At 45.2% G+C, this 12,131-nt stretch overlaps 1 protein-coding gene across 2 annotated transcripts in view; it reads right to left on the bottom strand.

The window, feature by feature from the left end:
• ABHD2 (abhydrolase domain containing 2, acylglycerol lipase) overlaps positions 1-11,009 on the bottom strand; it is a 36,886-nt gene extending 25,877 nt beyond the window's left edge. The window contains exons 1-4 of one of the 2 annotated variants that reach the window (XM_071441317.1): positions 10,876-10,959; positions 10,120-10,190; positions 1,182-1,262; positions 197-397 (exon numbers count right to left, since the gene is read on the bottom strand). In XM_071441317.1, the coding sequence (XP_071297418.1) occupies positions 197-390 (194 nt within the window). In that variant the 5' untranslated portion in view covers positions 391-397; positions 1,182-1,262; positions 10,120-10,190; positions 10,876-10,959. Of the gene's footprint in view, positions 1-196; positions 398-1,181; positions 1,263-10,119; positions 10,191-10,875 lie in introns of both variants that reach the window. The other variant, XM_071441315.1, reaches the window with a different exon arrangement.
• Between the last annotated feature and the right edge of the window lie 1,122 nt (positions 11,010-12,131).

Genomic DNA, 12,131 nt, shown 5'->3' with positions numbered 1-12,131 from the left:
GTTGAAGATTTCACACAACAAGGCTTGGTCAAATCCAGGTACCTGAGACAAAGAAATGCTAAAAAGATTTATTTTAGTAAGTATATACCCTGACATTCATTTGAACCCAAGTCCATGAAACACATGAGGAGGAATGGATAAGTGCAGGTCTTCTTCCTATAATACAGGTCAGCATGGAAAAAAATATACTACTTACTCTTTGGTCAGAAGTGAGCAGGATTTGAGTAGAAAGCGAGCCAAAGCAGAGTCCTGGTAAATGAGTTCAGGAGGGGCAGTGGGGCTTTTTAAATTCAAGCAGCGAACAATAACATACAGAACAGCAGCAACTGCAGCTAGCTTCACCCCATCAAACACTGCTGGCAGCTCAGAGGTTTCCAGTATTGTACTCATTTTCAGCCTGCAGATAAAAAACAACATTAAAGCTTCTAGAAATACAGTGTTGGACATGAATATCAACTGTCATGTTAAATATACAAGTAAATTTGTCAGTCAACACTGCCAGGAAATCCTACCATACCAACTTTTAGGTTGGAAGAAAATTTAGTTAGTATTGTTCTAAACACCCAGACCAACAGAAGAAATACTGGATGATCAGCTGTGAAGGAGATTTATTCCTAATCAGTGCTGCCCTAGAACTGCACCAGTGTCTCAGGTGTCAGCAGCCAGTCAACACCTGCAGGATCTTGGCCAAGACTACCCAGGTCAAACAGAAGCTGGGTGAAAAGACAGGCTATAAAGGCACCTTTGGACAAGTGTTCCTTCATAGGTGTCCAAGCCAGACTTGAAAAGGAGCACCTGAAAGGACTACTGTGTCCTCAGCTCCTCAGCCTGAGTCTTGCAGTTCCATGAGAACACTGGTACTAAATCCTGCCTGCACTTAAGATGGCCACTTTATGTACTGGCATTATCAGCATTTCTTTTTATTCACTGCAGTTCTGCAGCTGAAGGACTAGATGAATATCTAGTCTTTCAAGGGCTTCTGAGTAAAGGAACAGAAGCAAAGAAGTATAAAAAATATATCCTTCCAGCTTGAAATCAAATTCTCAAAGTGATCCAGCTTATTTTGAACATACAGTTTAAACAGCTGGCTGCATTTACTGTTGAAAGGACAGGTTTTTCCCTGGGTCTTTCCTAAGTAACATGGGTAACCCAGGTAAGATAAGTGACAAGCCAAGTCTTACCAATTTCAATTTTCTTCAAGCTAGAAAAAATTGCCAGTCCTCAGCAGACTTGTCACCGATCCACGTGCTGCCTGAGCTACCCTGTGGGGGGAAAGCAAATTGATTATTACTCATCAAGCTGCATTTCTCAGCTGGAAAGGATGAACACAAATTTATACAAAGGTCCCATCACAGACATGGCAAGCTATTTGTGTAGTCAGTCATAACCAACTCTGATCCATCTGCACCTGAAATCCATTGCCAGTGGACAGATTCCAGACTAGAGCACTTGCCTACAGTGTATTAACTCATCTGTAATGTGCAAATGCAACTTCATGAGCAGAGAGACTCCATCTCTGCAAGACAGTGAGACATTGCACTCACAAAACCTACCAAATCTCTTCCTATTTAAAGCACTAGGATTAACAGGATACTCTTCTCAACTTTGCAATATCTACAATGTTACTGAAGTGTGAAGCCAGTCTGAAAGAAGTTTCTGCTACTTTTATTCAGGCTTAGCAAGGCAGCTCACTCCTACAGATGGAACCTTGTAAACAGTCTCTGCTTGTTCCCACACTTGCTTTTTGAGATGTTACAATATATCACACTTCAACGCAGAGGGAGCCACAGGAGGCTCAGACACAGCCACCTAATTAACACCAGTGCACATGCAAGAAGGCTTGTTACAAGAATTTGATGATGCCAATAAAAGAGAAAGCTTTCAGCCTGTGCCCATACAAGTGTAAGCAATACTTGCCATTAGAACTGCCTTCCCACAGGCACAACAAATCGATGGGGACTCGGGGCTTCCAGGAAAAGCTCCAGAACTGTCTGCTCTCTACCACAGCTGCTGCTTCCAAATGGAAAAACACTACCAGGACAGACCATACCAAAGCCTAACTCTCCTTTATAGCAGGAGTAAAGAGCCTCAGAAGTACTTTCTGTACTCAGTGTAGCTACATCAAAACCCCTTGGAAGAAAACACGTGTGACATCAGCTATTGACTAACAGCATGATGGAAAGCTTCAAGTTTCTGCCACCACAACCATCTGCACAGCAAAACAGAATGAGGGAAGCAGAGACATTTAATCTTGGACAAACTCTTCAGCTTTTCCAGGTCTGAGCAGCACAGCAGAAGTGAGAAGATGGGCCACAAAAAGCCTTCTATTCTTCTGCTCAGAAGATTGCACGGGCATCATGAGAGGAGTTCCAGCACGATGTTTAGCTGCAGGAAGTTCTCATATCTCTGCTTGGTAAGATTTCACCAACACTACCATCAGTTCTGTAGGAGACAGCAGGCAAACTACAGCAATGGCTTCACCAGGGATGGTACAACTGGCTGAAGAGCAGACCAGGTTCCTGAACTCAAGGACAATCAGGTGCCCAAGCAAATGTCCCTCATACCAAACTCCCAGAAGTTCTGTTGACATCTTCCTATCACTGTTTTATTCAGAAAATTAAGAGGCACTAATATCTGAGACCATCCTGACACCTGGATTTTAAGCGAGCTTGCTGTTTACAACTATCACCTTAGTGAATTTTTAAAAATAAAACTGAGCACAATTAGTCATTAGGATTTTGTACTAGTGACTCAGTCTAATTAACCCAACTAAACCATATCTTCCTGAGAATGTTCTCTCCCATATAATCTCCAGAAGACAAACACACCACATCTTTTCTGATACCTTTATATCTCATGTTAGCCTGTCACTCCCTTAAAACAGCATACAAGCTTGCCATTATGCTTTCAGAAAAATCAGCTGTTGGTAGGCAGGATTATGTTTGACACTTATGAACTAGCATTTTCCATTTTAGACAGTCTAAAACACACATTCACAGAACTTACGCCACAAACATGTGCTAGGGGTTTATGTATTTGTCAAAATCTTTACCCAAAAGCTCAGATCAGCCTGTAGATGTAACACAAAGCTGGCACTGCTTCAATTGCACAGCTTTCTGCAGTGATTATTTAAGCAGTGGATGCAGTCCATGAAGACTCCATGCTCTGTGGATTCAGCTGTGTCACTTGAGGCACTTGCTCTAAAGCCTGGTATTTCTGAAGACCTAAACACACCTGTCTCAGCCAGGGCAGAGTCAAACTCTAAAATTTTAAGGGTTTAGCTTACTAAAATGGATTTGAGCTTTGCCTCTAATCACCTAGGACAAACATCTCCCTCTTTAACCAGCTGGGATGAGGTCACCTTGCTTCTGTTTTGTTAAACCCTTTTTGCAATGACCCAATAAATTTGTCTGTTTAAACAAAAAAGATAGATAACCACAGGGTTGAGCCAGACAAATGTTAATCTAGAATCTCCTCTAACTAGGTCAGCATTAATCTAAATGGACAGACATTTGGCTTTTTCCATATACAAAACATTGGATTCACTGCTGGCAGGCTAGGCAATTACCAAAAAGCACACCACTGGAAGCAATCTAGCCTGTCCATCCATCAAAGCATTTGAAATTAAGGAACCCAAGGAAGTTGAAGCTCTTGGCCTTAAGCATGTTATTGCAGAATTCTTTTTTTCTTTTCTTTTTTTTTTTTTTTAAATCACTTACAGGCATGACAGCCCCAAAGACCTGCAGACCTCTCAAGCAATGTTGTTAAATCCCAATTTTAACTGAGGGATAACTTTAAAATCAATCACTGGACAGCAAGTGCTGGATTTGTGGTCTTTTCATTTGCCCTTTCATCACAAGAAGCTGAAAATCATGTTACAGGAAACATTTCAGCATTACTGTTAGCAGAGTGCACTTCATCTGTCTAAGTATAATGAGAAAAAAAATCCCAAGTCTCACCCTTTCCAGACAGAAACAGACACAAGTACAACAAAAGCCAGCAGAGCTACAGCAAATTCTTTATGTGGCCTTTCAAAAACACTGGGTTTTTGGGAAATCCATCATCAAAATATTTACTTGTTCAATAAGTGAATTCCTAACTATCAACAAATCCAAAACCCGTACACATTTCAGTTTCTGGTTTCCTGTGGAGAGGAAACTTCCAGAGACAGAAGTCACTGTGACTCAACAGGGCACGCACAGGATTTGGTAGCTACCAAGCTTTACAGCTCCTCCACCCACGAAAGCAGAGTCTGACTCTTCATTCTGGAAAGGCAACACTAAAAAAGCAAAGATATTAAAGGGAGCCATTCCCACAGGATCCTCCCTCCTTTTAACAAGCCATTGAAAGCCTGGCAGACTCATTTATTTCACTGAAGCATTAGAAATGCTTGGGGCTAATGCAAGGATGCAGCTTTATGGAACACAAAGAGCAAAGGGGCTGCACTAACGAGATATGCTATTCTCCATTACATGGCCTGAAGAATCTTGAAGGGATGCCATTTCCAGGAAGGGCAGCTTGGTACAAAAGCCTCATGGATGCCTCCCCACCCCTCAGCATTCTGGCTGACTGATGCTCTCAGAGCTCAGCTGGACACCACAACACTGCAAACATGCCTGGCCAACAGTGAATCTTTAACAATTCCCTTTCCTATTCAGTTACAGCTTACCAAGCAGAGCAATACTCTTACCCACAGGACTCAGAAGAGCCAGATAGGCCATTTCTGACAGTTTTAAGCAGGCAGACTTTGTTAACTAACATATCAGACATTTCTCAGACAGTTTCATATATTTTAGTGTCTGTTTGGGAATAAAACCATGAAAACAAGTATATCAGACAAGAGGAAAGCAAACCCACCCTACTTTAAAGAGTTGTGCCTAGACAGACTGGGATCAGAAATAAGGTGGGGTTTTTTCCCCACCTTTTTAAGGAGGAAGGATGAAGTTAGTTCTTTATGGAATGTTTCCAGGAAATTAACATCTTTAACATCAGCCAAAGCTAATGACTTTTCTGAAAGATACACTGCAAAACCAGAAGGTACAGGCTCATTATGGGGAAAGGAACTTCATTAAGTAAAGGGTAAAAGGTAGAGCCCTGCATAGTTTTTAAAACAAAGACAAGTTTCATGCCAGCATATTACTCAAATGTCACTCCAGGAAGTGCATGGAAGTGTCACACTGCTGAGCTTTCAGCAGTTTAAATGCAGGGGATGATGTTTAGAGACCATCCAGATGAAGATGAAAACACTTGAGGAAGGCTCTGAAGCATGTGTCCTGATGGGAAAGGCTGCTAGACCAAGCACTGGAGGACAAGCTACACAAGTACAGAACCTGTGTAAGAGGACTCATGAGGAAAGCCTCAAGCTTTATTGCACAGTTCCATATCCTTTTACCCAGCAGCTCTATAAAAAGTGCCTTTGTTTTCATGGCAAAATGTTAAGTCTAAACTGCTTTGTTCCCTGAAAATTACACAGGCACAAGTATTTTAGAGCCACACCAATACTATGCCTCATCAGCTTATGCACAAAAACCAAGTCATAACACCACTTATCTTGAGACTGGCATCTATCCAGCCCAAGCTCACCCAGTGCAGAACCTCCCATTACCTTCAGTGTGGCTCAGAGAACACGTCAGAAGCAAATGCTGAGATCTTGATGCATCACTCAGTACTTCTGGCCATTTAAAAGAGCCAGCTAAGTCTCAGAGCACAGAGGGTATCATTAAGAATTAGCTGAGCACTTAAGTGCCTTAAGTTTAGGGTTAGATGTGGCCATGAGAGAAGTGCAGTCCCCAGGAGTTTGGCAAAGCCCACCACAGGTTTGTTGTCCAACACGTGACAGATTTTTTTCTCCAAAATAAAGAGGGCACACTGACATGCCCCATCATAAGGATGTTTAAAGAACACTATTTGGACAGCCTTTTGAAGTCCTCAGTGCAAATCCCTCCCTGGGCCAGGGCCATACCCAGGTCAGGATTTGGCTGGTTGGCAAGTACAGAAACCAACAAGTATTGTTTACACCCTGCTCTGAAAAAAATTCTTGGCTGGTGCCTTCATTGGAACTTGACCTTTTCATCAGTTACAAACTTGGCTCACACTAAATTCAGAGGTACTGTGAGGTTACAGGGATAAAGTTCATAGCACAAGGAACCATCAGCACAGTCAGAAAGACAGGTGCCTTGAACTAGAGCTTTTTACCTTGCCCTTGAGGAGTTCTACACCTTCAGAGCAAAAATCAAGCATCTCAGAGGGCTGGGTGTATAGCCCAAGGCAGGTTGCTAAAAAAATGTACCCAAGAATAAATCTACAGCCAAGAGGGCCAAAGGCTCTTCAGCACTCTCACTTCTCCAAGAATGTTAATTTGCAGTCAAATGAGCCTTGATATTCACTTCCTCCTTACTACAGGAACTGCCTTTGTTTCCCCACAATATCATCTTAACTAATCAGAAATAGTTCTATTTCAGGACAGGCAGCTTTTATACATCAGCTAAGGTTGCTATGTAGAGTCCTTGTTACATCACCTTATCCTGGTTCCTGTTTGTGTCAAATGGATTGAAAACCTCTGCATTAGCTTTTATTGCACACACCTCATGAACATGATTAAGCCAAGACAGGAGCAGACACTGACTTCACAGAAATCAATTAATTGCAGTAGTCAAATAATTACATTTGCTCAAATAACATGAACCTTTCCTTTAAGATAAGGTGCAGAGACTTGGGACTGTCTCTCCAACCACTACCTTATGTAACTACAGGTCCTTGAAGAGGTCAAGATAACTTCTAGGTACAGAGAGAAATGTTGGTAAACACCTTTGCACAGTCTTACAGCATTAGCAGGTGTCCCTTGCCTACCACATACCTATGCCAGGGAGCAGCATTAAGCTCCAGGGAAGAAATGGAGTAAACAGACTGTACAGAACCCAAAAAAACATGCTCAGTAGCTGAGGGAATGCTGCTGGAATCAAGCCACAGAGAGCTAAGTGAGCTAATAAAAACTGCATTATAGACCAACTCTTCTCAAGGAAGTCTGCTCTATTCCTTCATTATATTTTGAAGCATCACATTGTTAAAGCCTCATTTATCCTCTGACTGCAACCCCTCCATTCCCACACTGCCACAGGGCTCAGCTGAATATACTGGAGGAACAGCTCAAAGTCCAAACACATCACAGCTGTTTGCTCAGCTAGAGGGCTGAGTAAGTGGGGAACGTGCTCCACACACAGCAGGGAGAGCCCACCTATAACAAATCACAACACAGGTAAGAGAACTTTACTTGAGAACAGTCCAGTTCAAGCAACCTGAAAACAAAAAATTGAACAGGATGAAAAGCTGAGGTGCTGTTTCACTGAGGTCTTTAAACGTCTTGCTTACTTTGTTCCCCTGAAGAGCAGCTCCTCTCCACAGGGGAGCAGAAGATTTGCAGAGTCATTCTCTCCCAGCCTGCCCATGACAGATAGAAGGCTTGCACTAGAGGAGTAACGTAATTCACACAAGAAACATTGAAATTGAAGCAAAAACGTTTCAGGACAGAAGAACTATACGTAAAGAGACAGGGGCTGACCAACACACAGCTACCACCACTGCTGAATACTCAGGTTCTCCCAGACTGCAACTAAAAGAGAGGTTTTAGAGCACAACAGCAGTCACCAGCAATTCAACATGCAAAGAGCTACATGGCCCTCTCTCCTGCTGAACCAGAGTGACAGGCTAGGGGTATTACAGGCTCATGTTTTAGGACATTTTGTCCTTACCTCTTACAAGGAGGTTCACTGTAAATGACTGTGCATGTGCTTATTTCACTTAGTACAACCCTTCATATTCACATATGCTCAACCAACACTTCACAGAACTGGGTGTTCCAGATAAGAGAGCCAGGCTTGAATCCCCTCTGCACAAGCTTTTTGGAACCACCTGCAGCTCTATACAAAAGCATCTTTGAGGATGCTTTGAGGTAAGTTTAGAAGCAGGACAAGCTACTCTCAGCAGCAGTCAGGCTCTTCCTATGAGGAGTCTGTACTATACTTTTTGAGTACTTGATGCCCTGAATAGGGCTGTAGCTCAGTTACCTGCAAATAAGACATGAGACATTTCAGAAAAGTTTGGTGTTTCCAGGAGCTCAACCCCTATGAGCAGAGGAAGTTGTCAATGTAATTTGTTTTAGTCAGACTGAACCCATGATAAGAAGAAATGAAAACATTACTCAACAGCAGACAGAGTAATAGGCAACTGTACTGGTTGGTCAGTCTAGAGATACAGATAAAAATCTGTTCTCTGCCAAGCCTGGCACTGCCTTCCACTGCCATTACCTCTAAGAACTCGATGACGTCTCAAGCACCTGGTTTGTACTGAACTGCTTTGCAAAGCATTTTCAATTACTCCTGCCTGATACTGGCAGAGTAAGGCTGGCAGTCAGAGACAATCTTCATTATTAAGTCAGCTGAGGGAGCTGGAGGAAAGAGAAGCCCTTGGATGTAGAAGCCTTGCTAGAGCCAGAAAAGGCTAAGACAGCTGCCCCACAGGGCACCATCACTGCCACCCCTGTATGCTGGGCAAGGGGGACTTTGCTTCTCCACAAGAAGGGCAGTGTGCCCTTGTACACTGAAATTAAATCAACTGAAATTCAATCAATCAGCTGAGTTTGATCAGATGTTTAACTGCGTGTGAGCTTAAACTTTGCAAGATATATAGGCAGAAGAAGGGTAAATACTTGCACAGAAGATCAATTAATCTACAGCACATTAAGAACAGCAATTCAGAGCTGTAACACATCATGAAACACTCTTCCAGAGAAATTCAGAACTGCAGATGAAGACTCCAAAGTACTAACAAACCATGATTGCTTAGGCTTTTGCTGAAAAGTCCAAGTGACCAGTTTTAGGCTGGTCTTTGCACCTTTCAGTAGGAATTACAAGCAGCCAAGAACCCAGCACTTGCACTCCTACCAGAAAAATCCTGTTCTTGGTTAGCTTAATCCAAGTTCTGGTACTGCCAGAGCGGGCAGTGTGAAAGTCTGGATGAAGAGGCAAGGGATATGGAAGAAGAAAGGTAACAAGACACTGTAAATCCAGTAGCACCCAGGCATTTCACTGCTCTAAAGCAACCATTTCCTATCCTACACCAAATCCCATCTGGAATATAGCTGGAACTTAGAAAACATTTTCATGTGCCTGTGTCAAGGTCAAACAGTGTTATTTTGCCATCTTTCCTTCCCAATACTATTCTTTCAATGTGTTAATCTCTGAGTTTTCACATGGCAGGTTTAATAAAGCAGCTTTATGAAACACTAAGAGTTTAAGCTGCTATTCACTCTCTGAATAGAGAAATACATCTTTTAAAGGAAGAGAAGAACAAGTTAATTTTTAAGTTTCTTTAGAAACAATTCTGCAAGATAGAAGGTTTTATCCACAACCTCCACATCTCTTCCACACCTAAAAAAAAATTGTCTGGCACAATCTTAGGTCAGCCTCATCTTTTGTGCAGCTAATTCACTCAGTAACACAGAGAACCTCCCATGCAAAAGCACTATTTTTAAGACTAAGGAGAGTGGAAGAACTCAAGCATTAGCTTTTATTTCTTATTTCATATCCTTCTTGACTTTGAGACCAAAATAAGCAATGTCTAGAATAAGAAGAATGGCTGGATGTCCTCTGATCTAAGAAGAGGCAAGAGAAGCTATTGAAACTTCTCTTGTGATATGAGACCTAAGCAAGCACCTTAGAGAGACAGTGACTCACGAAAGATAAGACAGCAACCCAAGACAAAACTCCCTGCACAGGAAATACACATTATCAAAGAAAGCCTAAAAGCAAGATATCACAAATACAAACAACTGAATGCTCTATGGATACCACATCAGCAGGGACTAGAACATGTCATCCTAAGCAATATCATGAACATGGCTGAGCATGATAATAATTGATAAATGAGGCATGGAAGATGAACACATTGTACCAGTTAGCTGACTAACAAGCCAGGAACATTTGTTACAGAAGGACACACCAGTGCTGTGAAAGCCAAAAAGCAATCTAAGAGGCTGACAGGAACCTTTATACTTGCCAGACCAGTGACAATTGTTCATCAACAATAAGAGGAAGCTGCTAGGAATTCTCTGAGGGAACCTACATGAGACTGAAAGTACAGAATGCGATCCCTCCAGCCACAACTGCGTTGATAAAGCTGCTCCTGACATAACCCTGCAATCAAGTTAGCATCAGGTGAGACATCTCAGCAGCTGTAACTCATCAATTGTGATAGACACATCGACACTTCCTGTGCTGCAGGAGACGCACAAGTTATACCTGAAGGTGCGGGATGGGGCAGAGTCCCATCATACAGAGTAACAAACAGCAGGCAACAAAACGAATTCTGAAGCTGATGCAAGATGCCGGTAGCAGGGTCAGGACCTTGGAGCGGGAGCCCCAGGGAAGAGCATTGTTTATCGGGAGCAGAATAGCCTGACAGGGGCACGATCCCCAGGCTCTCATTCACGCAGGACCATTCTCCGCTCCGCGCCCAGCTCCGATCGCATCCCTCCCCTCCCTACGAGCCCCGGGATGCGCTGCTCCCAGCGCAGCTCCTGCCCCGCACAGCCCCGCACCCCAGGCAGCCACGGAGGAAGCTGTCACCGCACCGCCACCCCCAGAGCTCTCAGCGTCGGGGAGAACCGCGAGGGGCCCGGGCCCTGACCGCCACAGCTCCACCGAGGAGCATCCCCATCGCCCCCCGGGCAACAAACACGCGAGGCCAGGCGTGCACACAGTGGGCAGGGACCGACCCGGCCGCGGGGCAGCCCTCCAGGCCGTGCCGAGAGGAACGGGAAGGAGGTTCAGCCGTTCCCAGGACCCTGCGGGAAGGCGCTGCCGAGCGCCCCCTCCTCACCTGCAGCCCCGGCCGGGCACGAGGGCCCCGCGAGCTCCTGCCACCGCTCCCACCCGTCTGCCCCGGGCCCGCCGCCCGCTGCCCTTTACCGGCCGCCCTCGCCCTCCCATTGGCCACCGCCGCGCCGCTTCCGCCCAGGCCCTCGCGTGGATTAGTCAGAATGCGAGCTGGGGGCGGGCGCTCCATCACTGACGCGCGGGTTCCATTGGCTGGAGGAGAGCGGGGGGTAGGACACTGCGGGCCCAATGGCTCGCGCACCTGTCAGTCAGGCGGAGGACGGTGATTGGCGGCGGCGGCGGCCTGGGGGTGGGGCTATGGGCAGCGGAGGTGCCAGCGGTGCCGCGGCCATGACAGAGCGGGGCCTGAGGGCACAGGGGATTGTGAGGGGTGGGGCAGCCTCAGCCTTCTCCTCAGTTATATTTTCAGTATACCGCTGCTTCCTGCCGCCACAGTTACCGCCCGTGGTGTGGGGGATGCAGCCTGGGGAGCGGCTCTAGCTGCAGGACACGGTTGCTCCTCAGTGCCATGGAGCTCAGTGGCCGTGAGGACCAAAGATCCCTCCAGGCTGCCGATAAGCCGTGTGGTGTACCCGGTGCTGGTTTACATAATACTGCGCCTTTTACAAACAGTACCTTTGAGCCTCAGGAATGGTGGCTGGGCCCTCAGCACGCTGGGTTTGTTTATCGTGGGCCCAGCTCTGGGTGGCGAACGCCGAGAGCAGGCTTGGGCTGTGCTGGCAATGGTGAAGGCTCTGCCGTGGCCACTCAGAGTGCTCAGCACTGTCCCACCAAGTGGGGTGTGTGACTGGGACAGTAAAATCCACTCTGAGGCAGATGGACCCTGCCCCATCTGAAAGGCACTGCGAGGAAAATAAATTATAAGATAAAAAACTGTCCCTGATGTGATGTTTATAAACCTGCTTTTTTTGTATTCTTCCAAAAGAGCCCTGCGTTACGTTGTTGGTAACATCAACTGTTCTGAGCTGTGTTAATGGTTGCTTTATATAACTGGATGGAAAAATCCTTCCTCTCATTTCAGATATTTTAAATGTTTCCTCTGTTTACTGGGTGTTGGAGCTTCCTACATGGAGAAAGCTCTCAAGGAGCAAGTCACATTTTCCAGGGCGCTGTGTACGTGGAGGGATGAGTAACTGCTGTAGCCTGAGTCACAGGGAAGGAGGGAACTCTGGGTAAGGGCAGAGAGGGAAATTCTGGAATGAAGGTGGCAGAACAAACAGTACCCTCCTCTCTCAGCAC

The sequence above is a fragment of the Agelaius tricolor genome, unplaced genomic scaffold, assembly GCF_023055355.1.
Source record: "Agelaius tricolor isolate 1412-34295 unplaced genomic scaffold, bAgeTri1.0.p SCAF_16, whole genome shotgun sequence".
Lineage (NCBI taxonomy): Eukaryota > Metazoa > Chordata > Aves > Passeriformes > Icteridae > Agelaius > Agelaius tricolor.
Note: the sequence above shows the minus strand (reverse complement) of the source record. Positions and strands in the feature narration are given on the sequence as shown.